This window comes from Micrasema longulum, unplaced genomic scaffold (assembly GCF_059751315.1).
Source record: "Micrasema longulum isolate JH-2025_06_02 unplaced genomic scaffold, ASM5975131v1 h1tg000678l, whole genome shotgun sequence".
Classification (NCBI taxonomy): Eukaryota; Metazoa; Arthropoda; class Insecta; order Trichoptera; family Brachycentridae; genus Micrasema; species Micrasema longulum.
In genome coordinates, this window is record NW_028277874.1 from 699322 (window position 1) to 726645 (window position 27324).

The following is a 27324-nucleotide window of genomic DNA, read 5'->3' on the forward strand; positions in this document are numbered from 1 at the left end:
GGTACAGCTACTCCAAGAAATTACGCCATACGTAATGATAGAGTTTGCTAGTGCAAAGTAGAAGGATTTAAAGTCTTTGGGTCTTAGTATATTCCTTAGAGGTAGGAAGAAATATATCATGCATTTAATTTTATATGAAATTGTTTCAATATGCATATTCCACCTTAAAAACCTATCAATTTTAATACCTAGGTATTTTATGTTTGTAACTGATTCTAACTGTACACGACTACAATTGAATTCACCGTGGCATTGGTGCAGCCGTAAATCGTATTTGGTACTGGGTTGGCCAGCTAAAGTTATGCTAAAGCAAATATATTTAGTTTTTTTTTTAATTCAGGGTAAGTAAATTATTATTCAGCCATTTTTTAATCCCAGTCAAATCAGTTCTCGCTTTTTATGGAGATCTAACCAATTTGAGTCATTGTAAACAAAAGCTGTGTCATTAGCAAACGAAAACAACTTACCCAAAGGCTCTCTTACAGAGATCATCAATATATACCATGAACAGTAGTGGTCCCAATGTGCTACCCTGAGGAACTCCAAAATTAATATTGGCAGGGCAGCTTATATTGTCGTTCACCCTAACTCTTTGGACTCTGTTAGTCAAATAGCTTTCAAACCAATTGCGCAGGTTTCCTACTATACCCAAATTTCTTAGTCACTTTAAAATAATTTTGAAGGAAATCGTATCGAGATGTTTAGTAATTTTTTCGGTTAGGTTGGCTTTTGCGTTTTCCGTGCCCATGCCCTTTCTGAAACCATATTGATTATTAGAGAAAAAGTGATTGTTTTCGACGAAAGAGCTTAGACTAGCTTTGGAAATTTTTTCAATTATTTTAGCAATTTTGTTTGGTAAAAGATAGGTCTGTAGTTTTGTATTCGTTTTTTTCACCACTTTTATATAATATAAAGGTATCATAATTGACTTTGACTTTAGGTGTTAGGAAATAGCTACTCCACATTCAAAACTAAAATTAAAAATATACGTAAGTGGTTTTGCTACATCATGTCAACATGTGAGTAGCATTATTATAGATTAGATAGGTAAAAAAATCCTGTACTGTTGATTTGACCGCAAAACTTGAAACCAATTGAACTGTAATGATACACGAAGAGAGACTGTTTGATTTATCACAGGGACGGTCAAGCAGGCTAAGTGATTTAGGGTGGTATTTAGCTTTTTTTGTTTTTTTTGTATCCAACTATTTTTACTATTTGTTAATATAATATTTCAAGTATTATTTTTTTGAATTCTGATTCTGCTTTTACTTTTAGCATTGTTATCCTATGGTGAAAAAAATAGGGTTCAAGTCAACTGAATATAACTTCAAGATAAATATATTCGATAAAACCTTGCATGTAACAAAAACAAGGTACAAATAATTTGCAACTATAAAAAAATTGTAAAAAAATCCTTCGAAGACTTCGAAGTTTATAAACGTTTGTATTGATTGTAATTTATAAATACCTACCAACCTAATAAGCAAACAAGATATCGCCGCGATGCGGTGGCGGTTTGTAAGGAGATAAACATTATTTTTTAATATTTTATGAAGCAAACAGGTACCTACTTAAAAATACCGTTAAATAATATATTTTATGATTATCTACATAAATATATTCATAGAATTATATGAATATATTCTACTATCTACTGTGCAGTGGGCGCGCGCCAGTGATGTGTTTTAAAGTTGATCACAGATTATAAATACTAGATACCTATATAGGCAACTCATTACCTATTCGATCTTTCCACAAATATACTTATTTCATTCCGTGCTTATTTTTTGTGAATGCAGTTTGAAGTTCAGTTATTTTGTTGATTGTATTAACTTTTTTTTAATATTGGAAAATGAACTTCGTGAGCAAAGTAGTTCTTATCACCGGCGCTAGTTCAGGAATTGGCGCCGCAACAGCTGTTCATCTGTCAAAATTGGGTGCCTTGCTGTCACTGACAGGTCGAAATGTAGCTAACCTAAACAGAGTTGCCGATGAATGCGAAACATCGCAAAATAACAAACCATTCATCATAACAGGGGAATTGACCAACGAATGCGATGTACAGAATATCTTGGATTCTACAATAAAACACTACGGCAGACTCGATGTCCTGGTTAACAATGCTGGTGTTATAGAAATTGGAAGTATAGAAAACACAAGTTTGGCTCAATACGATAGGGTTATGAACGCCAATCTCCGATCTGTGTATCAGTTGACTATGTTAGCAGTTCCACACTTGATTGAATCTAAAGGAAATATTGTTAACGTTTCCAGCGTCAATGGAATAAGATCATTCTCTAATGTATTGTCTTACTGCGTTTCTAAAGCAGCTTTGGATCAATTTACCCGTTGTGTGGCTCTGGAACTCGCCCCTAAACAGGTTAGAGTCAATTCTGTAAATCCGGGTGTGATAGTCACTAATCTTCAAAAGGCTGGAGGAATGGATGATGAAACGTATCGAAAGTTTTTGGAACGCTCTAAGGAAACCCACGCTTTGCAAAGACCCGGAGAACCTGATGAAGTCGCTGCTGCTATCGCATTCCTTGCCAGCAATGCTTCTAGTAACATTACTGGAGTTACACTTCCTGTTGATGGCGGCCGTCATGCTATGTGTCCCCGATAATTTGAAATATTATGTTTTAATAAAACATCACAACAGAGATGGAGAACATTTAAGAGAAGGAAATTGGCTGGTTCAAGTGACCACTTTACGCGCTGTAACATTCATATCCTAGAGTAGGTACAAAGATTCACAACAATGTTGAATAGCAATAAATACTAAATATATTTTTCAACCTGTTTAAAAATTTATTTAATAAAAATGTAAATAGACTTTTACATAAAAATTTCAAATATATAACTTTTTCATTAATCTCAATATTATTTTGGACAGTTTCATTTCAGGGTTACAATGTTACTATTGGAGCACGCATAAGAATATTTTTATGTGTGCCCTAAAGATAAAAAAAAAAACAAAAAAAACGTATATGTGTAATGTGATTTACCGCATTGGTGGATACACCGTCCGCAGCGTATCTCAATCATTTTTGTTACGTGAAGGTAGGATGATCTGTCTTTCCAACTCAGCTTCAGATGGCCAGTCCAGGGACATAGTATTAAAAATAAAACCCCAATTATTTCGTAATAAGTTGTAGGTACCTAATTATTTTTTTCAAAAGTGAATTCAATTGTTTCTATTTATTTTTGGCATGTCTTATCAATACCCATAATATTATGCCATAGTTAAAGAGAACTTGACACAAATTTTAGTTTTAAATTAGGCAAATTGTACAAAATTTTTTGTGAAAAATGATTGACTAATTGTCAATAAAAATATTTTTTAATGCCTGGAAATGTAAGTTTAGCATATTTTTATCCAGTCCCACTGAATTCTCCACTACTTTATTGATATCTCAATTGAGATAAACGATTAATTTTTACAGTACATGGAAGTCTAGGCATTTACTATCTTGTAAATACAGTGCCAAATCTAGTAAATCATACAAATATATTATTCTCCTGTCCCTTGTAAACAAATGTCTGTTTTTTTGTGCCAACTGAACCAATGGTAGGTCCGGCTCTGTGTAAATGCCTATTATTCCATATTCCCTGATAATTACCCTGTCTTTGTGCTTGTTTACTAAGGTTTACATACACTCAAAAAATTATAGATAATTAGTTTTTATAATTTCATATTATGGTATTATTTATATAATATTTAGATATACATATTTTCGATATTAGTAAAATATCATTCAAAAATAGGTGCTCACTGATCATCAAAATTAAAATTTTAACTATACAGACATCTTGATATTGTATTTTAAGAGAGAAGTTATACAAATACATATTGGACAAGCCGGAGTGCAAATAGCGAATGCATGCTGGGAACTTTATTGTTTGGAACATGGAATTAGTCCAAATGGACGTATTCACTATGACCTTTGTTCTGATGATGACTCAGCTGGAGCTTTTTTCAGCATTTCAAATGCAGGAACATGCACTCCTCGAGTGGTCATGATAGATTTAGAACCAACTCCAATAGGTAATAAATATGACAATAAACATAAAACAATTTTGTTTTTAACCACTTGTATTTTTCTACCGACCGGTTTCTAAGTTACACAAACATCTTTATCAATATTTAGTAAACACCAAAAGTAAAATAGGGCAAGATTCATTAGTTAATTATACCTTTATAAAGAAGCTTGTGTAAAACAAAGTTATTTTTTATTTATTTTTTTATAATGAATAACCACAAAGTTGGTGCTTAAAATATAAATTTTATATTAGATAATAAATAAATTGCTCAAATATAAAAATAATAAGTTCTATTTTATATGCAATAGTATGTTTGTTCCCTCCAACTACTCTAAATATGGTGTGAGGATCTGGTGGAATAATCCAAAGTGGCCTTTTTAAGGAACTTCTCCGCATTTCCTTTAAGGGGAAACCACAGCAAACTCATCCGGGAGAAGCCAGATTATTGACAGACATGAACAGACTTTCCGTTCTACTAAAACAGTGTTTCGCATTTTGTGTTCTTTTTTGGTTTATTTCAACAATTACCTTTATTTACATGTTTATAGTAGAGGAATGAATACGATTTTTAAAAATATAAATTATTAAGGTGGACTGTAGAAAATATTAAATGTTTTTCTTCAACATTAAGGAGCATTTTTATCTGTAAATTTAATATAAAATTGACATGTTTGGGTAAATCAAAAAATGCTTTTTTTATTTTCATTTAGTATACATTTTGTTATGCCCCTGTCCCCCTTGTTTATTGTATGAATCCCCCTCCCCGTTTATAATAAGGGAAGAGGGATTCATACAATAAATGTGCTGTTAAAGGATTTTAAAGGGAAATAATTTTGTTGATAGTCTTATGAATTTAAAACAAAATTACTAGATCAAATTTAAAGGCAGTTTTCCAATTGATAATTGAGAATTTCTATAACTGTAATTATAATTTCACTTCATACCTATAAGAACTTTACTATTGAAACAACCTTTGCTGCCCTAGTTATTGTATGTTCAATAGACCATTTTGCAAATTGTAAAAGATATTTTATTTGTTTTTAAAGTAAAATCAGTTATTTGAGATTGGCACTCAAAAAATGCTGAAAATACTATCTAATAACGGAAAAAAGAATAACTCTTTAGCTACATAAACACATATCAATTTAGCATTCATAACTCAATAAAAAAAAGGTCTATTGAACATACAAGATCTAAGGCAGCACCTTGTAAATAATATAACTGAAGTTTGTAAATTGGTCTAAAAAACAAGGTGGATTTTATTTGAACTATCTTTTGATTTCACAATATTAAAGATGAAATTCGGACTGGGACATACAGACATCTTTTCCATCCTGATCAATTGATCACGGGTAAAGAAGATGCAGCCAGTAATTATGCTAGAGGATGTTATTCTATTGGAGGAGAAATGATTGATTTGGTACTTGATCGGATAAGAAAACAGGTGGATGATTGTTCGGCTTTACAAGGATTTATTATATTCAGGTAAAAATAAATACTTTAATCCTTAGGTAGGTAGGTACTCCATGTTGTCCATTGTTGTGCGCTTAGGTAAATTAAAAGAAGCATTATCATCAATTTTATGTTACAGTGATTCATAATATAATGGCTTACCTACTAAGTACATTAAAAAAAAAAATGTAGGTAATTTTGTATAAATTTCTACATTGTCCCTGCTATTTTTACCTATTACCGCATTTTAGGTTTTTATCTTGGTATTTTTTCAACACCCCTTTTTTCGAATGACGGCAAACAGTAATAAAGCTAGATAGCTAAATATGAACGCAACCCAGTATCCTAAAGCATGTTTTTGACTGACGTTTGTCAATTGAGGTTATAATCATAATCCTTGTCGGTTGTCGTTTGTTTTCTGTATTTGTTGAATTTTTATGCAACAATTGACTTTGTTCAGTTAAATTTCCTTACAATTTAAAACATGGTGTCTGAAACAGGTGATACTTCTGCATTTTCCATTTATAAAATGTCTGCGCACAACTCGACTAAGTCAGACAAGCTGAAATTGAAAAATAAAATTAGACGCCGTTTAGCTAAAGAACGTAAAAAGATTTCATTGTCTTCTGCAAAAATAGCAATGAAAAGTTCCGTAAACCTAACCAAAATTAAAAACCATAGTTCGAATAATGGTAAAAGTAAATCTGACATCCGTATTAATGGCAATAAAGAACATGGAAAGCAAGAAAAACCTTTGTCTAATATTATTTACGACAATGAGAGTTCGTCCAAAATAGACAAAATTCCATTGGCAAGTGGTAAAGTAACCAAACAAAAATTAAAATCACCCACTAAGAAAAGAAAACTGACTAATCAATCTAATCAAAAGGGAAATAAAGGTATTAAGAAAATGTCGATTGAGGAAATTCCACACCGAGCCGATAGTCCCTTTTCTGATGATTCAGATGTGCCTATTACGGATAGTACAGTTCAGGGCAAACATCTTTTCGATTGGCTAATATCTCCTTATGACAATAAGACATTTTTTAAAGAGACATGGGAGAAGAAGCCTTTACACATTAGACGAAAACAAGCTAATTATTATAAAGATATTATATCCACCCCCATCATTGATGTTATATTACGAACAGAAAACATATATTTTACTAAAAATATTGACATAACTTCATACGACAATGGAAAACGTGAAACACATAATCCAATAGGAAGAGCTCTGCCGCACGTAGTTTGGGACTTTTACTTGAATGGCTGTAGTGTCCGAATGTTGAACCCGCAAACTTTCATTCCTCGCCTTCATCTTCTTAATGCCACTCTCCAGGAGTACTTCAACTGCTTCGTCGGTGCTAACTCCTACCTCACTCCTCCAGGAAGTCAAGGATTTGCTCCACACTATGACGATATTGAAGCTTTTATTCTTCAAATTGAAGGCAAAAAATTATGGAAAATCTACGCTCCCCTGAGTCCGGAAGAAGCTTTACCGCGAGTGTCATCTAAAAACTTTGACCAATCTGAAATCGGCAAACCAATCATGGAAGTCACTCTGGAAGCTGGAGACCTATTATATTTTCCTAGAGGATTTATTCACCAAGGAATTACACTCAAAGAAGAACACTCGCTCCACGTAACACTTAGCTGTTATCAGAAACAAACATGGGGAGACTTGTTTGAAAAACTTTTACCCCAAACCCTAGAAGCTGCCATTAGAGATGACGTGGAATTCAGAAAAGGACTTCCCTTAGATATTGGTAATAATTTGGGGTTGGTTCACTCGGATTCAAAAACACCGAGAAGAGAAGAAATTATGGATCATTTAAAGACTCTATTTACTAAACTTGCCACCCATCTCACTTGTGATGATGCTGTCGACCAAATTGCCAAAAATTTCATGCACAATGCTCTTCCGCCTGTACTCTCTGAAGATGAAAATCAACTGACTGTTTTCGGAAATACAGATGTAATGGTAGAAGGTGGCATTGTGAAGGATCGTGTTGAAATCCAACTTGACACTAAAATTAAACTAATTAGAGCAAACATTATAAGAATGGTTTCGGAAGATGGAGTCATCCGCATTTACCATTATGTAGAAAACTCTAAAGAATACCAAGGCAATGAGCCTCAATATTTAGAAATTGAGGAAGATATCGCTCCGGGAATAGAAACTCTTATTACAGCTTACCCTGAATATGTTTCTGTGGAACATTTGGATTGCAAAAATGATACTGACAAAATTCAGATTGCCAGTGACCTTTGGGAAAAGGGTATAGTTATGACAGATGAACCTTTAGAATTCATAGATTAAATAAAACAGTCGATTTTTCAATATTATTTTTGTGTCCTAGTATTAAATTGACGCAGTTAAATTGATAAAGAAATAAAATTACTGTCAAATTTAAAAATTTTTATTGCTTTCCTTTGACGCATGTCAATAAGCTCATTTACATTTTTCAATTAGCAACTTTTGCCAATACAGAGAACTTGTGTTTAAAAGTTAGGTATAAATACTTTTTCATTAGAATATACCTAAATATATATTACAATATCTTAATCTTAATCTTGGTGAAAAATACAATATCTCTTGTAAAAACTTTTGGATAATGTTTTTTTATTTGTAGTATATTATCTAATAATGAATATTTCCTGAGTCTAGCTCAGTCTTTCTCAAAGTTGGTGATAACACCCTCCTGTGGGCGCTGAAGGCATTCAGGGGGGCGGTAGAAGGCTCGGAGAAATTTCTAGGGTGTTGAGGGACGATGGGCAATTGAAAAAAGGTTTTTAAAAGTAATATAAAAGATAGGACTTGGTCCTGGCCGGTATGACATTTTCTAATTGATTTCTAGCTATCGACTTCTACCAAGATAGGTTTGAGAACCTATCATCTAGCTCAGTTTTTTTCAACCTGTGAAGTCTTGCTATGGGGGGGGGTCATGGGCACAAGCAAGGCAAAAGTAAAGGGTGAAAAACTGGGATCCTAAGGGGGGTAGTGCTAGATTTTTTTAGATCTAGTGCTACTCCCCCCTCCAGGACTTTAATTTGAATGAACTTATGCATTGCTCGTGACTATGTAAGGGGTCCGCGTACTCAAAAAAGTTGAAAAACACTAATCTAGCTAAATACATTTTGGTACTACGTCTTAAAACTATGAAAGCCTTTTCCAAAACTCCATAAACCAGTGAATTTTATTGAGTTCTGCCTATTTTAATTCAGTACATTTTAATTTCATATTTACTTTGATTTAGATGGGTATTTTCAAACCAGGTGAATTATTTTTTAAATCTTTTAGAGCTTTTGGTGGAGGATCTGGTTCAGGTTTTACAACTCTATTGCTGGATAGATTATACCGGGATTATGGAAAAGTCAGTAAACTAGTCTTCTCAGTTTATCCATCGCCACGAATATCGCCCATTATTGTTGAACCTTATAATGCCATATTAGGATCGCACGGTTCTATAGAATATGAAGACATTTGCTTTCTAATGGATAATGAAGCGTGTTATAATATTTGCGCAAGAAGTTTGGATGTCCCCCGTCCTACTTACACTAATTTGAACAGAATGGTTGCGCAGGTAATAATATTTCAAACAAAGATGTATTCAATTTATTGAAAAAATTTGGTAAGTCTATTTTATTGTAATATGTATCATTTCAGGTCATATCTTGCGTAACAGCTTCATTGCGATTTGAAGGGGCACTCAATGTAGATCTTGCGGAATTCCAAACAAATTTAGTTCCCTATCCAAGAATCCACTTCCCACTGATTACATATGCTCCATTTGTTTCCGCCAGAAAGGCCTATCATGAGAACATTACAACTCGTCAATTAGTGAACACATGTTTTGAACCACATAGCCAAATGGTAAATTGTAATCCTAAAAATGGCAAATACATGTCCTGCTGTATGTTCTTCCGAGGAGATGTTAGCCCTTCAGATGTGAATGCTGCTATCACAAGAATAAAGTCATATCATTCAATATTGTTTACAGAGTGGTCGCCTACTGGTTTCAAGGTACTAAAAATTACAGCAATTGATCAGAATGTGCATCTCTATAGGGCTACCATAACCAATGCATTCGCTTTATTTTCAATCTAAAAAAATATGACTATGTATCATTCATTCGCTCCGAACTCAAGTGGCTTCACTTTTTTTTTTTCATTTTTATCAGCGCATAAACTTTCAATCTCTTTCTGACTTCTTTATAATATTATTCATAATCCATTCGCTCCAATCTTAATACAAATTTCATTTATCTTTCTGATCATGGTCTTGCGCTTCGTCCTTTTCTGGATCGAACACTTTCCATTCCTTGACATAGCACATCATTTTTCAGTAATTCCTTTTCTATTTGTTCATTCAAGGTGCCGGACTTTGGAATGAGCTATCTCTTAGTATAAAAAATATACTTTTTTTAACCACCTTTAAGAAATGCTTGAAACATTACTACAATATCCTTAACCCTAACCTCCCATGGATTTTTTTTTTATTTGTTTTTTTTCTGTTATAGTGATTAATTTGAATTTTCTTATTTGTTTCATATAATATCCACACTGATGATTAAACGTCAAACAAATACAAACACGTGCAACTAAATATGAAAATTTTCATTTGGACCACTATCCTGACCTTAAGCATTACCCAAAACACTTAATTAAGTTGAATTGACCAAACCGTACAAGTCTTTTTCTGGTTTTGAAGCAGTTTTATACACCATTTGACGTTTAATCATCAGTGTGGCCATTATATGAAGCAAATAAAAAAAATCAAATTAATCACTCTAGGGTTAGAGAAGATCCAGAATACCATCCCTGGTTCCTCTTCCTCTTTCCTTCCAAACTCACCTAATTCCACATTCCTCATCCTTTAATATGTACAACATAATGTGCTTTTATTTAAGTTTATTTGTGCAAGCCTTATCTCCCCATTAAAAAAGAGCTGTTATTTTTAATTAATGGGGTATCTTTTGATATATATTTTGTTTTTTAGTACAAAATTTTTGATCAACTCTTCTTTCAACTGATTGGTTTTTTGGTTGGCTGGAAGATATTTTTTTTAGCAATAAGTCTGTCAAAGTACTTATTCTTTGTACTTGAAGATTTAAATAAATAAATTATATATGTGCCACATTGAATGGATGCTTGTTCACATAACAGTCTATTTGGTGTGATAACTGCAAGATGTTAGTCCACTGTAAATATTCCGTTAACAACTTCCTTTATTTATCATACTGCTGTAAAATAAATATGTATTATATGTATGAAAATACCTAAGAAAGCTATAAAAAATAAGCTAACATAAATTAATACTTTTTTTCTATACTTCTTATAGCTTTTGTACATACTGTGTGCTTAAATATTTTTCTTGTTGATATTTGGAATGTGTTCCCTCACTTCCTGCTTAGATATAATCTTTTTTTTATCTTTCCTCTCTCTAGTGAAGGTTGGAAATCATCGCAGCATTCTGACTTCGATCTCTCGTGAGTGATCCCATTAGATCTGATAACCTCACTAAATTTCAAATGGTCAATGTATCAGTTACACCAATGAGGACACATTATTTTCATTGTTTAAATTGTATATAATACAAAAAAATTATAAATAAACCACCAACTTACCGACACATTTTATATATTTTTTTTTTAAAAGCACTATCCAAAGTCATTTCTTGACTCTGAATACTTTCCCTAGATCGGCATCAATTACCAACCAGCGACTACGGTTCCAGGCGGTGACTTGGCTCCTACCCAACGCTCAGTAGTGATGTTAGCAAATAGTACAGCTGTGAAGGTGGCTTGGGCCAGAATACGCCGGAAATTCGACCTCATGTACAGCAAGAGAGCCTTTGTTCATCACTTTGTTGGGGAAGGATTGGAAGAAGGGGAATTCCAAGAGGCAAGAGAGGACATTGCCACATTAGAGATGGACTACAAAGAAGTGGAATCATAAAAAACTCTTCGATTTTCATAATATTCTGTAAGATTCGTGAAACTTATAAGTAAACAATGCATTTTTTGCAAATTGATGCCTACTGCTCTGTTTTAATCTAGGCAAACCAAAAAATAACAGAAAAACATTTTTAAAAACATATTTTATTTATTACTCTACTTATACAATGAATATAAAAAATAAATTTGTACTTTTTAATGTTTAAATATACCTATATTATGAAATATCAAAAAATGTTTACTATTACTAAGTATTATGTTTCCATAATTAGTAGAAAAAACTATGTCATTTTAGTTAGCAAACATTTCTCCAAATGTACTCCACATCGTTTTTATGTTGCTCAACTCCAACTTTAAAGTATTCATGTCGTATACAGAACACTCAATGTTTGAGTAAGTATAAGCATTGTTCCGGATATTCAATTCACAGGAGTTCTTCCCATAACCAATTTTCCAGACACCTTTTACCATTTCATATTTGATTTGTTCCAATGAGGAGTTCTCAGTTACTGGGAGTACAGGTAGACCATTATCTGAAAAGACTTTACAAGCCTGTAATGTCACTTTACAGTTAGTTTTGTACAGAACCCCATTGCCGAGTAATGTAGCTCCTACAACACCGTGTATGAAACGGTCTATATCTTCAAACATGTCATCTATCAATATAATTCCTAATGGTTCCCTGATCTTCAAACACATTGTTTTATCTGAGTTCACTATGCACTCATCTTTGAAATCTTCACAAGAGGTTGCAGCAAATTTAAGATATGCTATAGCTTTGTCCATGATTTGTTTTGAAGTTAATTTATCGAAGCCAAGTTTCGTATTAAGTAAGCTGAAATAAAATAAAACCCACAAGTTTCTATATTAAAAAAAACATTTTTTTTTATATTCACAATGTTGTTTCACAAAGTTAACACCAAATTAACAAATACATAGCATATGAGATTTATTTTTGTTTTTTTGAAAAAAATTTTTTACAAACCTTATCCAATCATCCATTTTGCTCTCCATGAAGCTGGCGATTTTCAAAAAACAAAAGGCCTTTTTATGATTTTTATATGTGGCCCATGTTGCTTGCAATTTCATTATTTTGGTTATATCTGATTCCTGTACAGTGTTTTTATTTTTTCTGTTTTTGGCATCGCTGTAATCAAATAACATAATAAGAAAAAGAAAGCATACAAATATGTATAGTTGCCGGCGGTAGATACCGGACATCGTGCTTAAGAAAAAGACTGTGCGCCATAATCGGCTTTGTAGGGCGACAGTCTCTTTCTTAAGCCTGATGTCTGTTACTTACTGCAGGCTACTGTATGTATTCTTTTGATAAGGCAGATGTAAGCAAGATTTACAACTGCGGCAACTTATTACATACATAATTAAAAAACCATACAAATTATTTTTTATTAAAGACCTGGCACCAATATAATTATAATTTAAACCATGTTTGTTGAAAATTATTAATTTTTAATAAAAGTGATTTGAATAATCAAAAGTCTTATTTATTTAAAATTAACATTCATGCTTACAAATATCATAAAATCATTCTATCACTATTCTATTAGGCAACATTTTAACTAATTGGTTAAGTATGAAAGCTAAATAAAGGACTTAAATCATAGACGCGCCCTATGGAGCAAAATATTTTAAAAGGTAGTGACACGAAAACGTACCCATAGTTAAGTGTGATAATTTTTATCAGGGCTGCATTCAACGATCATGCATATGCTACCAAAAATTGTAGGGTATTCATTTTTGGTACATAAAAATGTTTGTAAATCAACATTAATTTCTGGTTAATCCAAATCAGATTCTTGCCTTAGAATTTCGACCCATTTATTTCTTTTCACTGAATTTTGGGGAATGTAAAAATAATATTAATGTTTGACGTTTACAAAAAATAATATTTTTATTTGAATGTTAATTGTTTTAAGCTTTGTTAATCACTCAATGTTTACCGATGAAAAGTTACACAATCCTTTTTACAATGTTTATCTAAAAGGTTTTTACACACTTTCATGACACAAGCAGGCATTTTGGTTTCAATTCTAAACACCACGCCTGGTTGGCAGTCGACGAACGACATCATTTTTGAGGGCTCAGGGCATGTCTATATGTATTAATATGTCAATGGTTTAAATATTAACCCTACAAGGTTTGTAAAAATAAAACATGGGTAGAACACAACTTTTAACAATCACGAGAATTTAAATCAAAATATCTTTTTAAATACTCTTTTTTCAAATAATTTACTTACATTGTTACGTTTAATACACGTTTTGATTGTTCTTCTTCAAAATCAAAATTGCAGTAATATCCTGAAATTATAAAATCAAAATTATACTTGGAATTACAACAAAATTATATCTTACTAAATGATCTGTATTTTACCTTCACTTCCTCCCAAAAATTGATTCTCAATTTTAAATGCAACATCACATTTTATAATCCCAAATGAATTCACCCAAACACTTCTGACATTGGAAGCTAATCCTACTTCATTAATAATGGCAATATTGTCACACCACAGGGAAAGGGCGTAAGGAGTATTATTGTTCATAAGTGACAACGCTTCTTTAGTCGTTCTGAAAGACTGCGTAGTCACAATAGGCATACCTTTCGGCAAATCATTCCAGAAATATGGAGACACATTGTCTAATAAGACGACAGGTTTAAAAAGTGTTTGTTTTTCATTTGAGTTGAAATCTTTATGCATTTTGAGATATTTAATTCCTTGCTGAGTCGCCTTTTCTAATATGTTATCCAACTTTGTCATTAATTCTTTTGTGTCATCATCTGGTTTAAATTCTTCGGGCAAATCCCATTTGAAGTTTTTCAGATTCTGGGACAGTTTTTGTATAAACCTTTCATATACGCATTCCTGAATCAAAATTTTATTCAAAGCCCATGGTAACTAAAAAAAAAACTAAATTACAGTTCCCGGCATTATATATCGTACATCGGCACTTAGAAAGAGTCTGTCGGCCATTTCATCAAACTTGATATTGATATTGATATTGTAGAGCGTCGTCTCTGTTGCACGATTCAGATTTGAATCAGAGCAGGGCTGTTAAACTTTTCGTACTTATAATTTATACTTTAAAATATACCTTCAGGATATGTTTTTTTATTTTATTGTTATATTATATTAAAAAAACATGAGCACATGTGCCTACTACCATTACGATTTTACACAAAATCAATTGTTTACCCTCAGAAACATAAATATATTGCTCAGTATGCTAGGATTTGTGTTGTGTTGTTGTGTATATGATTAAATAATAATTGGTATTTTCATACTATTAAATTAAAATATTGCAACTTGTTTCAGACTTTCTATTGTATAAAAATCCTTTTTTGGAATTAACTTTTAGGTCATTCATATTTCTGTACTTTAAAAAATACTAAGAAGATTAGTATTTTTTTAAAATTGTTATATTTAAAATTTAGACAGAAAAATGATAATACCTGTTTTAAAAATTCACCCACCAGTTTCAAAATAACTGTTTCATCATCAGGGGGAAAATAAATCAAAATGAAATATTTAGCTACATACAACAATTTTGCCATGTGTTCAGTTGATTATTAAAACAAGGTAAATCATTATTTCTTCAAATATTGATTTTCGAGGTCCAGTGGTCAGTGCATTAGTCTATCATGCAAGAGGTTTCGGGTTAATTCCCGACATGACATGAAATTTTTATTTAAAAAAAACGTAAATACACTAGAATATTTTACTATCCGGACTAGCACCTGAAGCGTAAGACTGATCATCTTACCTTCATGTAACAAAATGGTCAAGAAATGCTGCGGTTGGTGCACTAATTCAATGCCCTATGCACCATTAGGTGTGAAAAGAGAATGATGATGAAGATAAAGTATTGTTGAGTAAACAACTGCAAGACTAGTGAACCCAGTGAAACAGGAACCAAGCCAGCTATTTTTAAACCAATAAATATAATTTTACATGGCATGTCCAAATTCAACAAATACTTGAAGATGTGCATAGCAAAAGTCGGAATAATCATTGTAAGTACATGAGAAAATGTACACAAAGACAAAGTGATACTGTGTTCAATCCTCTCAGCCTACTTCGGGGAAACGGTATGATGGTTTGTTTGTTTGCTTTTTTTTATATACATTTTTGGTTCCTACTACTACTACTACCATCACGCCATTTCCCCGTAGGGGTAGGCAGAGAGAATGGACCGCCACACACGTCTATCCTGGCATACAATCCTAGCCTCTTCCACATTCATACATATTGTCATACATGCCCTTCGGTTCTGTCTGCTTTTGACATGACCAGACTTAAGATTTTGGTTTATCTGATCATGCCACGTCTTCCTTGGTCGTCCTCGTCTAACGTTGCCGTTCATTTTTTTTCCATTTTTGGTTCCTTATAAAATTTAAAAGTTAAGTTTAAAATCCATTTATTAAATATGAATTATATTTAAGTACATGCGACGCAAGACGTATTTGTATGGCCTCCCTGACCTGTTAAGGCCTTTATTTATATGAACTGGTATTAGATTAATAATCCACATTTTTTCATATTGTAAAGGTACAACCAAATATAGCCCTAAATGTATATCAGTAATTACCATTCCTCGGTGAGACCAGGCAGCATTTATCACAGTTTCAACTGCCGAATCAATATCTGAGGATTCATAAACAACCATTGTTGTTCCAACTGCTGTAAGAAAAATAAGTACAATTATTTTTACATTAAAAAAAAAAATCAGTTCATAATACTCCAATAATTAAAACTTACAATATGCCGAAATTCCATTTTGTACTTGAATTTGTTGTAAAACTTTATCAGTTAACTTTTTTGAGGCATAGACATAAAACATTGAAGATGGTATTCTGTAAAAAAAATTATACCGTATATTATTCATTATCATCATTCCATGTCCGCTCCATAGTTGGAGCATATAGTGTCCACAAAGATCCTCCAGGCATCTCTGTCAACTGCCTGCGCATACTCCCAAGTCAGGTTCGTGTCATGTAGTTCTAACATGAACTGCCGACAGTCTGCAGCGAATTTCCAGGGCAGCGAGAACCTGATGCATTGTAAAGTAGGCAAGCTTTTATTCGTCAACGATGTTTAAAAAACAAGTATTCAAAAAATTACAGATATTTCGACAGGCATGAACAACTTATTCAGCTCTTTTACTTCACGAAAATCAATAAATGGATGAATAGATGAAATATTAGATGATGTTCAAACATAGACAAATGAATAATGAATATTACAGCCCCGTCACACTATGCTCCTTGCGCTGCTCATCACTGTGCTCCTCGCGCTGCCGCCCTTTCGCCCGATGTTGCCCTCTGCCCACACACTGCTCTACTCGCGCAATTAATCGCGATGCTCCACACTTGTCATTTATCTTTGCCATATAATAGACGGTTAGACTCGTGGCAGCGTGCCCGCTATGCATTTTTAATATGGCTAGTTATATCAATGTCATACAAAGAAATATACAACATTAAAAAATGACGCGTGCGTCTTGTGTGAGCGCTCGATGGGTACTACGACCGCGGGATTATGTGGCCAGCCACTCGCGCTCATATTGCCAGTCCTTTGACTCGCGCTCAAAAAAACTGACAAAATAAGGAGCAGTGGGCATGATGAAAAGCTTGATGTGCGGCATGACGAGTAATGTTGCCGCACTCTGTCTCCGACTCCTTTCCTCGCTACTTTCCATGCCACTTGTCGAGTGTGTGGCAGGCCCATTTCACAGCGTGCAAAGTAATTACTCAAACCAGCTTCCTGGTCATAAACCTAGTAAATGGCTTGACTTCCATCTTCTCAAAATAGTTGTTCATATTTGCCAGATTTGTAAAATATTATAAAATTGTTCCACTGTTATTTATTATTTTTATTAAATACAAAAAATTGCAAACTGAATATAAAAGGTTTTGGTAAAAATTGTAAAATAAAAAGTGTGTTACCCTGATGAGTTGATGAGTTCTGCAAAAAGTGTTGCCAGAGAACACACATTGTTTTCCACAACCAACCTAACACATCTTCCGGAAGCAATACATTGGGCAACCCTTGCGAGTACCAGCAACGGAGACACATTTTTAAATATAATAGTGCAAGTGTCTAAAAAAGTGTTAAGAAAATATAAATCATGACAATAAAACAAAAATATAAGTGAAAAAAATTTAGATACATAATGAATGGAATATACTCGAACAACCAGCATGAACAAAAATATAATATCATAATTCGATTGCAGCGTATCTTGATCATTTTATTCATGAAGGTAAGATGACCACTTCATTTTTTATCTGACGCCAATCCACAATGAATAAACATGTTTTTTTTTGTGATTGTAAAAATGTAAAATGAACAAAAATAATAAGTAATATAATATTTTATGATATGTAGCATGTATGCTGGATGTATATCCATATATTGGATGGAACCAATGCTTCCCTAAAAAATTTACCACTAAAAAATCGGTATCTATTTTATTTTTATTCAATAAAATCAGCTATAAGTTAACTAATCTTTTAAATAACTACAAGAAATATTTTGTCATGGGTTTGTTGTTTTAATTATAGCGATCTGAGATGGATCGATGTTCATTCATGAATAACTTCCAAAAATTGCAGCAACCTCACACACAACCTTTCGACTGCGCAGTTATGCGCAAACTGGTATTAAATACACTGCGCTTTGTCTAATTCTGGATTACGGAGCTGCGTAAGTGCTATAGTTCCTCTAAGGCGGTCCCTCAGTACAGAATTTTACAAGTCCACACATGCTCAAATAGAGATCTTTAATATCTATAGAATCAATTCTAACAAACTGATCCAGGTTTATTTTATATGTATTGTAACGGTTTTATAACAAATTTTGCACTTAAATCGGTTGACAAGATGGCATTTTAATATTAAACTACGAAACATAATTATTTTATGCTGAAATTATGGCATAAAATTACTTTTTAGTTTATTTCAAAGCACTTAATTTGAATATCTGTGTCAGTAGTAGGCACAAATTTTACTTATGGATACCTAGTACCAAGTGACTGCTTCCCTAATCGAAAACTTCACCGCACACTCCTGGTAGTATGATATATATAAAGTTAATATTTATGTATAAATTAAAATATGTAAATAAGTGTATGAATATAGGTATATGTATGTGCATATGTCAGTGGTGAATGGTGATTTTATTTACAGGTAACTATAAAAAAATATCATATATTTGTACCTACATAGGAGGTACATAATATAATGTAAGTAATATATAAATTGATATTTTACTGTGGTTCTGTGTGATACAACAACTCTCATCCATGAAATCAACTCAAAAGATGTAACTTTGTGATATTTTATATAGATATATTATCCAATAATTTAATATATAATTCATTAAAAAATAAATAAAAAATACCACTATGAATTCAGTTGATATTAGGTATTCAATTGAAATGTCAACTGGCTGATTGTTCTGGTAATTAATAGTGCTAAAAACGGCCGCGTGGAGCGCTATATGTCCTTCAATATGACGCATGAAAGTAATTATGGTCTTATGTCAAAGGTACCATCTCAAAGAAAAATAGTCCTTAAGAAACAATGTTTGAAGTACTGTTTTCCAAATCAAGAATCTTCAAATAATTTGTGTAATCTGCAAGTTTAATCTAGGAGAAAAAACCCGCACTGGGGTTAATACATTCAAAATATAGTATACTTATATGTATGAAAAATAAGCTGGAATAATCGGCTAGTTTCTTGGCTCACCCCAGGCGCTGGGCGCGCTTTATTAAAATTTACATCTATATTAGGATAAAAATACAATTGGTGGAAATGATTTAAAATAAATGTTAATTTTTTTTTTTTTTTTCTGTAAATAAAGTTACAATAAAACATTATTACGGTTGGTCAAATATAATGGTAAGTTGCCCATAATCACTTCTAACTTCTATACACGGTTCGCGCCTGGCGTATGTATGTATTTGCATGTATGTTTATTAATGCATTTCAAGTGCCCAGACTCAAGTTCACAGGCATGGGTCGTTCCTGGTTATGTCACTATAAACATTAAAATAACTTTGGTAAAAAAATCTATTTTGCATTAATACACTCGTATTTTAGTGTTATCTTGGCTGCAAGTTTTTCACAATAAATTGTTATGGTTAGATGTTACAACTGAAAATCTCCAGTCATGGTCTCCTGATAGTTTTGCGGAGGTTTGAGGTTTGATCCTTGCTATTTCATAGCTTGATTCCCATTTCATAACGGCTATTTAAAAGCATTTTATTAGAAATAGCCCCAAATTTTAAATGTTTAAGTGTCATAAGTAGTATAGGAATGCAATTTTCTTTATATTATTGAAAAGCTTTATGGTAAAAAAAAAAAAACAACTAATCAGTAATTTATCATGAAATGGAATAATTTTAAATTATACAGCCTGATGATGGGTAATCAGAATACCTAAAACTAGGGTTTTTATATAGATATTTTAATTTAAATATACATATTTAAAATGTTATTCCACAAAGCAAATCGTATAAAACAGCGTACCTTTAATCTTTCTCTTTTCATCAAATAGAATATTTCCTAGATTAGAATAATACGTAAAATATTCTGCAATTTGCTTCACAGTTTTCTTAGTATCTTTAGTTGGGATTCCACGCATAAAAAATTCTATCTGAGCAAAAAGTTCCAATGAAGTTTCAATACTGGATGCAGTTTTCATTAAAGTATTTGTTCTCTCAAATGCGGATTTTGCAAACCATTCTTTCGAGCTCATTTCAATCCAACTGTCCCTCTCAAAGTCGAAGTAGTTTATTTTATTATTACGACTATCGGTAGCCTGAAGGTCTTTGAGAATTTTTTCTCCTTTGATCCATGACCCAAAGGAACATTCATGGTCCTTGAAAAAACTCTGGAAAAAAAAAAGTTAACCTTCATAAGATGCGTTCAAACATACCACTTTTTAAATTTCAATTGCAGATAAATAAACATTCATATTTTTTCACAATGTTGACACTGTGGGTAAGGATAGAGAAAACGTTTTACATACTTCAACATCTTTCTCACAACGTTCTATTTTACGAATGATTGTCACTTTTTCACAAATCAAAACACTTCTGCTTGAATTGTAAGCAGTCATGTTTACAATTCAAGGGTTAGGTTTAAACTTATCTGACATCACCCACTAGTTATGTTCATTATGCATTGAACATAAAGAACATTAAAAAAAAGAAAAACATTGTAAAAACCCCCGAAACAAGGATGTCATTCATCAAGTACAAAGAAAGTTGTAAATTTTAATAAGATGATAAGCCCGTACGCAATTTCTACCATATATGTGATACTTTGTCAATGTTGTCGGCGAAAACACCAATTAGGTACTTAGACACTTACATTGTGTCATAAACGTAAACCGATTCCGATGCCCCGCGACATTGTACTAAGTTCCCCATTTGGATTTTGTTACTTAGGTTCTTATAATGATGTTTAAAAGTTTTTGCTCTACTGTTGAAAATATTTTTGTTCGGTATGTCCGAGAAGTAGCTCGTTATAAAAGTAAATAAATTTTATTTATTTATTTAACTTTTTGTACATAATGTTATTTTTACATTGGCGAGCTTATTGCCAAATGGCAATTTCTTCTAATCAACCAATAAAATAATAGTTTTATTTTTATAATCCAAGTTACAGGACATATCCAATAGAAAATTAAGATTAAAAAGCTAAAGATATATGAAAATAGAAATAAAACTCATTTGTTTATAAATTACCTTAAATAAAAACTATTAGTCGATGGGAAAAAGGAAAAAAAAAGAAAAAGGAAAGAGGAAAGGAGAAGATATTAAGGAAGAGAAGAAGATGTTTATTCAGACGTGATTTAAACAGAGATACTGTAGTAACATCTTTGATGGTGGATGGGAGACAGTCGAACCGCATGGACACTATATGAGTTAGAGAAGAAAGAGGAATTGTGGATGGGTATTAAGAGAGTGTCTTGAGAATTAGAACGAAGAGGTAGAATTAGAACTGATAAGCGTTGAAATTTTTCACGGAGGTATATAGGAGCGTTAGGACTATGAAGTACATTGAACAGAAGTGAGAGGGAGTGATAGTATCTTCGCTAATATTTAAATCCGCTATTAATGTATGGAGAAAACCACAAACTAAAATGTCAACTAATGTTTCCTCATTATATCCGAGATCTCGCTATATCTGTTATCATTATAACCAAATTCGACTGTATATAACTTCACCTGCAATTAGGGTTACCATATGACAGATGTTTGCCGCATTTGACAGGCATTTTAAGGTCTAGACAGGCGTGCGGTCGGCATTGCTCTGAGACTGGCATGTTAAAATTTCGCGCAAGTTCTTAGCATATGAATAATCGCGCCCTGGCACGTTGCGGTCATCCCAGCTTCTCAAGTACCGGTAAAAGTTTTTGACAAAATAGAAGCTACACCCCCTCGCTCATGGCCTTCGACTCCTATCACTTTTTACCTAAGACAGGCATTTTAGGCACCCTGTATACGCATCCCTTCATTTTGAAATGGAAACCCTACCTGCAATGGGCTTATTTATTAACAGTAATATAATTTTAAAGCATTGTAATATACAGAAAATAAAAGTAAATTAATTAATCACAAACACGGGTACATCAACGCCATTCACTCAAAATTGAAAAATTTTACAAATATAATATGAAAAGATTTTAAAATTAGACCCCTATTAGGTATTTGATAAAGGTTAAAAAATAATTTGGGTTATAATCTAAAAAAATAGATAAAATAAATACAAAAAAAAATAAATAGAAATACCTACATTTTAAGAAAAAAAAATGTTTATGCAAATATTATATTTAAAATTATTATCATGTTTCTGACCCAATATAATATTTGTGATGATATACTCTTATGTCTGTGTGAACTAATAACTCGTCCCAACTCAACACAGAACTTTTAGTCCCATGGAGTTGGGACTTATGTCTAAAAAAAGGTGTAATAAACTACTCATAAGTAAATAAATAAATAAAAAATATCATTTTAATTGAAATGGCTCTATTGGTGAAGCGGGTAATAAATGTTACTGTAATTCACATTGTTGATAATAAATGAGCGAATCATGGGTACCTAAGTAAAAACCTACCGAAAAATTAGTTGTAAAATAACTCACCTTCGCCAAGGAGCCTTGCATTTTTAGGGGTGTGTCGAAATACAAAGCATCCATCACCAATTATTTCAACAGTGAATCAATAAATCAATGAGTTTGAAACTTTTACTTGTATAAAATTCAAGGAAAAATAGGTATTACTTATGAAACAATTCCTTGATTACAAGATATATACGTGTATTTGTATATGATGGTGTTAGAAGTTACCAATTTTCGATTTGAATCACTTTTGAGCAAGTATTGAAGAATAAGGTAGTAAGTAGTAACTTCAAACTTTTATCTATTTATATTGGTTATAATGTTTTATACTCGTTAGCCTTTAACCTCCGTCAAAAAATAAAGGCGCACAGCCAGCTGATAAGAAAGATAAATAATACTAATTTTATCGAGCTGAGTAGATAACTAATCAAGGACATGTAGAAGAAAAATAAATATATAGTATGTATTTTTTTACAAGATTTTCCATGTAAACAAACAAAATGCCTGACTATCACGTGATTGAATGGGGCCAAGTTTTTCAATCCGAATGCTTCCAATCCCTTCCAAAAAAACATTTAAATGGAATGAATAAAAGAAGCAATAATACTTACTTATTTATTTAAGTAAGTAGGTACACGTGCAATGCGTATTGTTAAAGAAAAATATACCAGACCAAAATAAAGATTTAATAAATCCTTATAGGTAAATTGAAAATGAAGTGATATTATTGTGATGTCAACCTCGTGGTGTAATGCTCAGCGCGTTTGCCTACCATGCAAGAGGCCTCGGGTTCAATTCCCGACATGGTTGACATGAAATATTTATTTGGAAGATGTTTTTATACTAAAATATTTCATAGTCCCTGAACTGGCACCTGAAGCGTGTAATCTTGATTGATCATCTTACCTTCATCGAGGTACGCTGTGATTGGCGTAGAAAGAGAATGATGATGATGATTATATGTTATGATGATAGTAATTGGTAATTTGTATGGGTGGATGAAAAATACAGTTCTCTGTGTAAAATAGAACCGGATTCCTGGACAAAACTTTTTGACTCTCAATTGAAAAACTAAAACTGACTGCGCAAAAGTCTACCTCGTGGTGTAGTTTTTGACGCGTTCGCCTCCCACGATTGAAGCCACTGCGAGGCATTACTTTTTTATAGAGAAGCTACATTTAATGTTCGTTAATTTGTCCCCACATAAGTAATATATAAATTGCTAGTGTGGAACAACATCGTCACTCTGCTTCTGTTTACTTATTTTTAGTGAAAACTTTAACCAATAAAATCTCACAAAATGTTATTTTTGACACGACTTTGTTATGTCAAATGATTGCACGACTGTTATTAAGAACAGTATGTAGCGTCCTAAAATGCAAAACCTATACAAAATAGTACCACGATGAGAAAAGGTACCTTAAGCTACACGAAAATATTTTTATTTCACTTTCTGCTTAATTATCATGGGTAATTTATAATTTAAACTCACTTAAGATAATATTATTTAAATATAAAAAAATACCGCCACCTATATTTGAGTTGATAAATATCAAACGCAGGTGTGTCCACAACGATCCACCACAGTGTCCATGTGGACGTACTAGCTTCTGAATTGGAACATAGTTATTTAACAGTGTTTTATTGTAATAATGAGGACATGTTTTAATATAAACACTACTGAAATGATCATATTTTTTCTCTACATTTTTTAGAACAAATATTTAAAAAATAAATTGAGCAGACATACTAGCTTTTTATATTTATCAACTCATTTGTTCTTAATACCACCCAAATATGCCACATTCTATATAAAGTCAGATCAAGTCAGTCAAAATCCCTTTTAGATTAACAATATCAGGAAATTGTTGACAGACTACAGGAAAATTCCGCTCATCTGAGTCTTAATGAATAATAAAAATACCCAGATTATGTCCAATAAGTGCTGTCCTGACCTTGATCACCGTCTCCACAAGAATGTGGATAGGATAAAAAAAGTTTACAGCTCTAGTACATAAATATTTGAGAATTCATATAACTGCGAGGATGAAAACGTGCACAAAGAGCTTGCAACCCAACGATGATTTTTCAGCTGTATTGGAACTTAGGGACCCAGGATTGATGGGGGAGGAGGCGATAGGGTTTCCTGGAGCATTTGGTGATGTCCACGTGTACCACTTGGAAGCGGATGTGGAAAATAAGAAGAAAAAATAATGAATAGGTAGATACTAGGTAGGTACCTACCTACCTACCTAAACAGAAAAATCTAAAAAACATCACTAGCAAAAATGGTCTTACAATGTCTTGGCAATATTTATAACAAATAAAAATCAACTATGGCATAACGCTTTTTTTTTAATAGGTAATTTTAAAAGTGGTCACGAAAATCATGTCATACTATATTTGCTACTTGATCGTGTTTCTCCCGCACAACTAGATAACGCCATCAACAACATAAGCCTATTCCACACGCATCGTCCAAATCCACACGTCAATACAAAAAAAATATGTATCTTAAATAAAATGTATACCCACCCTAATTTTGCGTTGCCGATGCCGCGTTGATTTGGCGATTCGTGTGGAAAAAGAGTTAAGTCCTGATCTAATCTGACAACACTTTCGCAAATACTTCTAGTCCAATTACGGGCCAATTTTTTCTTCAATTCAATTTTCAAATTTAATTTTCTGTATGAAAGACGGAATATGCACCCAATTTTTTCTTCCAAACATGTTCAATCATAGGTTAACGACAAAGATATTTTAAATGTTCATGCAAATATACTCATTTTCGTACAAGAATATCGGGTTTTCTTTATAGACAGTCGAAGATTACTCTGTTAACTTCCCGTTGTATTCGGGGCTCTGGGTTGCTATTACAAACGCTATTTTTATCGGTGCATATAGAGACGGTGTAAAGTAAAATCGATATTTATGTAAGAAAATGTCTATATTTGTATGAAAATTTTAAGTATCTTCGTCGATAACTTGTAATTTAATGTGTTTAGAAAAAAAATGTATGCATATTCTATTTTTCATACAGAAAACATAATTTTGCTTCGTAGATAAAATTTAAGATAAATGTCAACTTTCCACCCCTACGTTTCGTAAGTTCGTTCGTCATTAATCCATCTCACTCTAACGCGACCAACATCGTCTTTCGCTCTCGTTCCCTACGGTACCTACGAATGAATTCTCGAAACCAGTTAGTTAAAGAATAAGGCCACTGATCTAACTAATCTATCCTGACCTGCCTGACCAAGTTGTGTCGTACCACCTGAGTACGCATGTCTGTAGTCTGTGGTAATCTGTGGTACGCCGCGCCGGTACGCGTACGCACCACAAATTACTCTTGTACGCACTATACCAAGACCGATCTACACTGTACGCGCCGTACGCGGCAACCGTGTACCGTGAGCCAGTGTTGCCAACTAATCATGAGCAAATGTTGCTAAACGGAGGTTCAAAAGTCGCTAGATCTTAAGTCATTAGACCGTGGGGGATATTGGAGAAGGGAGAGGGGGGGTTGCTGATGGGAGAGGGGGCAAGGCTTTTTGGCGGCAGTTTGAACGATTAACTTCAAGTATAATTAATACTTTTAAGTAATTAAAATATATAAAATAAGTTTAGGTTTTCATTTAATAGAAATTACACAAATAAAAGTTAGTTATGTCATAAGTAAAGGAAATTGGATAAAAAAGTGTATATTCTCGGTGCTACTGATAAAAATATAGTAAGTAGTTAATGATTCTTACCTTAATATTAATGAATAAAATATTTCATTACTATAAAATACTAGCATCTCTATAGCCACTTGTATTATAACAAAAAGGTATAAATACATAACATATTTTAATACCAGTGTAAAATAAAACAAAATAATTTTTATTTTTATTAAAAGTAAGTAATGTCACTTAATATCAAAAAACAATTTTTACTTTATTCTTTGTGCCCTTGAATAAAATGTTATAAGGAATTACATGTCAAATTAATATCCAAAATATTTTAATTTCAATAAAATAAATTTGAAATATCTGTTTTCCTATTCCTTCCTGTATTTTCGGGAGTAAAATATTTCTTCATCACAAGTGTAGGGTTCATAGTTCATAGTCGATGAGACACACGTGTTAAATTAGTTCACCTAAAATAGACAAATGATCGACGATGCAATGTCATCATTTTTAATCGAATCCAATACATTCGTAAAATGCAGCTCTGAGTATTTCACATGAAATCGGAGAGAATCGTTCTACAGTACATTCACATCGTCCCTACCATGAAAAAATGAAACTATAAAGGAACGACGTCTATAAAGAAACCAGAGGACGCAGTCAACGTCAGTCAGCTCGTTCAGTCAGTCCAACAAGATCAGTGCAGTTTGCTAAGCTCCAACGTGTAGTTCAAGTGCAGTTACTTCAACCCATTATCGCCGCTACTCTCGTGCTACATAACTAAGTGCTGTATCTTATTCGCCATGTAATAAATACGCATTAAACAGCAACCTCGTGTCTTCTCTGTCAATCTCTAACTGGGGTAGGAATATGAATGTAAACTTACGTAATTTTACCAAAAGTCGCGGTAAAATACCGTAATTTACGGTATTTTACGGTAATTTTCGGTAAGAAACGAATTTGACACACTATTTTTTATTTTTCAAAGATATTACAAATACGAGTAGCTTTGTTTTAGGACACTTTACATGACTGCAAAAACCAGGTTTAGA

At 32.7% G+C, this 27324-nt stretch overlaps 4 protein-coding genes across 15 annotated transcripts; 3 read left to right on the forward strand and 1 right to left on the reverse strand.

Annotated features, from left to right (window-relative positions):
• Window positions 1-1104: 1104 nt before the first annotated feature.
• LOC148279693 (uncharacterized) lies at window positions 1105-3357 on the forward strand. Of its 2 annotated transcripts, XM_088229540.1 has the most exons (2): window positions 1105-1124; window positions 1870-2879. In XM_088229540.1, exons 1-2 carry the CDS (start codon window positions 1105-1107, stop codon window positions 2624-2626), a joined length of 777 nt encoding a protein of 258 aa, XP_088085666.1. In that variant the 3' UTR covers window positions 2627-2879. The 2 variants fall into 2 exon arrangements, with proteins under 2 accessions (XP_088085666.1, XP_088085664.1); XM_088229538.1 differs by lacking the exon at window positions 1105-1124 and having other exon boundaries at window positions 1589-3357.
• On the forward strand, window positions 3223-12403 carry LOC148279694 (tubulin alpha chain-like). The gene is made up of 6 exons (XM_088229536.1): window positions 3223-3358; window positions 3832-4048; window positions 5340-5529; window positions 8798-9080; window positions 9164-9520; window positions 11197-12403. The coding sequence occupies exons 1-6, from the start codon at window positions 3347-3349 to the stop codon at window positions 11452-11454; spliced, it is 1317 nt and encodes a 438-aa protein (XP_088085662.1). The 5' UTR covers window positions 3223-3346; the 3' UTR covers window positions 11455-12403.
• On the forward strand, window positions 5836-7913 carry NO66 (Bifunctional lysine-specific demethylase and histidyl-hydroxylase NO66). The gene has a single exon (XM_088229535.1). The coding sequence runs from the start codon at window positions 5981-5983 to the stop codon at window positions 7814-7816; it is 1836 nt and encodes a 611-aa protein (XP_088085661.1). The 5' UTR covers window positions 5836-5980; the 3' UTR covers window positions 7817-7913.
• Window positions 11580-26040, reverse strand: LOC148279696 (uncharacterized). Of its 11 annotated transcripts, XM_088229524.1 has the most exons (11): window positions 25852-25987; window positions 25140-25289; window positions 22629-22979; window positions 20004-20367; window positions 17418-17571; window positions 16231-16325; window positions 16061-16152; window positions 13848-14370; window positions 13714-13774; window positions 12439-12600; window positions 11580-12288 (listed from the first exon to the last, which is right to left on the reverse strand). In XM_088229524.1, the coding sequence occupies exons 3-11, from the start codon at window positions 22680-22682 to the stop codon at window positions 11745-11747; spliced, it is 2049 nt and encodes a 682-aa protein (XP_088085650.1). In that variant the 5' UTR covers window positions 22683-22979; window positions 25140-25289; window positions 25852-25987; the 3' UTR covers window positions 11580-11744. The 11 variants fall into 11 exon arrangements, with proteins under 11 accessions (XP_088085650.1, XP_088085655.1, XP_088085654.1 ...); XM_088229529.1 differs by lacking the exon at window positions 25140-25289 and having other exon boundaries at window positions 25876-26034; XM_088229528.1 differs by lacking the exon at window positions 25140-25289 and having other exon boundaries at window positions 25861-26034.
• Window positions 26041-27324: the final 1284 nt, after the last annotated feature.

Coding starts and splice junctions, on each gene's coding strand:
- LOC148279693 (XM_088229540.1), top strand. CDS start 1,105: ATGATACACGAAGAGAGACT. Junction 1,125..1,869: donor ATGATACACGAAGAGAGACT/GTTTGATTTATC, acceptor GAACTTCGTGAG/CAAAGTAGTTCTTATCACCG.
- NO66 (XM_088229535.1), top strand. CDS start 5,981: ATGGTGTCTGAAACAGGTGATACTTCTGCATTTTCCATTTATAAAATG.
- LOC148279696 (XM_088229529.1), bottom strand. CDS start 22,682: ATGGATGCTTTGTATTTCGACACACCCCTAAAAATGCAAGGCTCCTTG. Junction 20,368..22,628: donor TGCAAGGCTCCTTGGCGAAG/GTGAGTTATTTT, acceptor TTTTTTTTCCAG/AGTTTTTTCAAGGACCATGA. Junction 12,601..13,713: donor CGTGTATTAAACGTAACAAT/GTAAGTAAATTA, acceptor ATTTGATTACAG/CGATGCCAAAAACAGAAAAA.
- LOC148279694 (XM_088229536.1), top strand. Junction 4,049..5,339: donor TTTAGAACCAACTCCAATAG/GTAATAAATATG, acceptor ACAATATTAAAG/ATGAAATTCGGACTGGGACA. Junction 5,530..8,797: donor CAAGGATTTATTATATTCAG/GTAAAAATAAAT, acceptor TAAATCTTTTAG/AGCTTTTGGTGGAGGATCTG.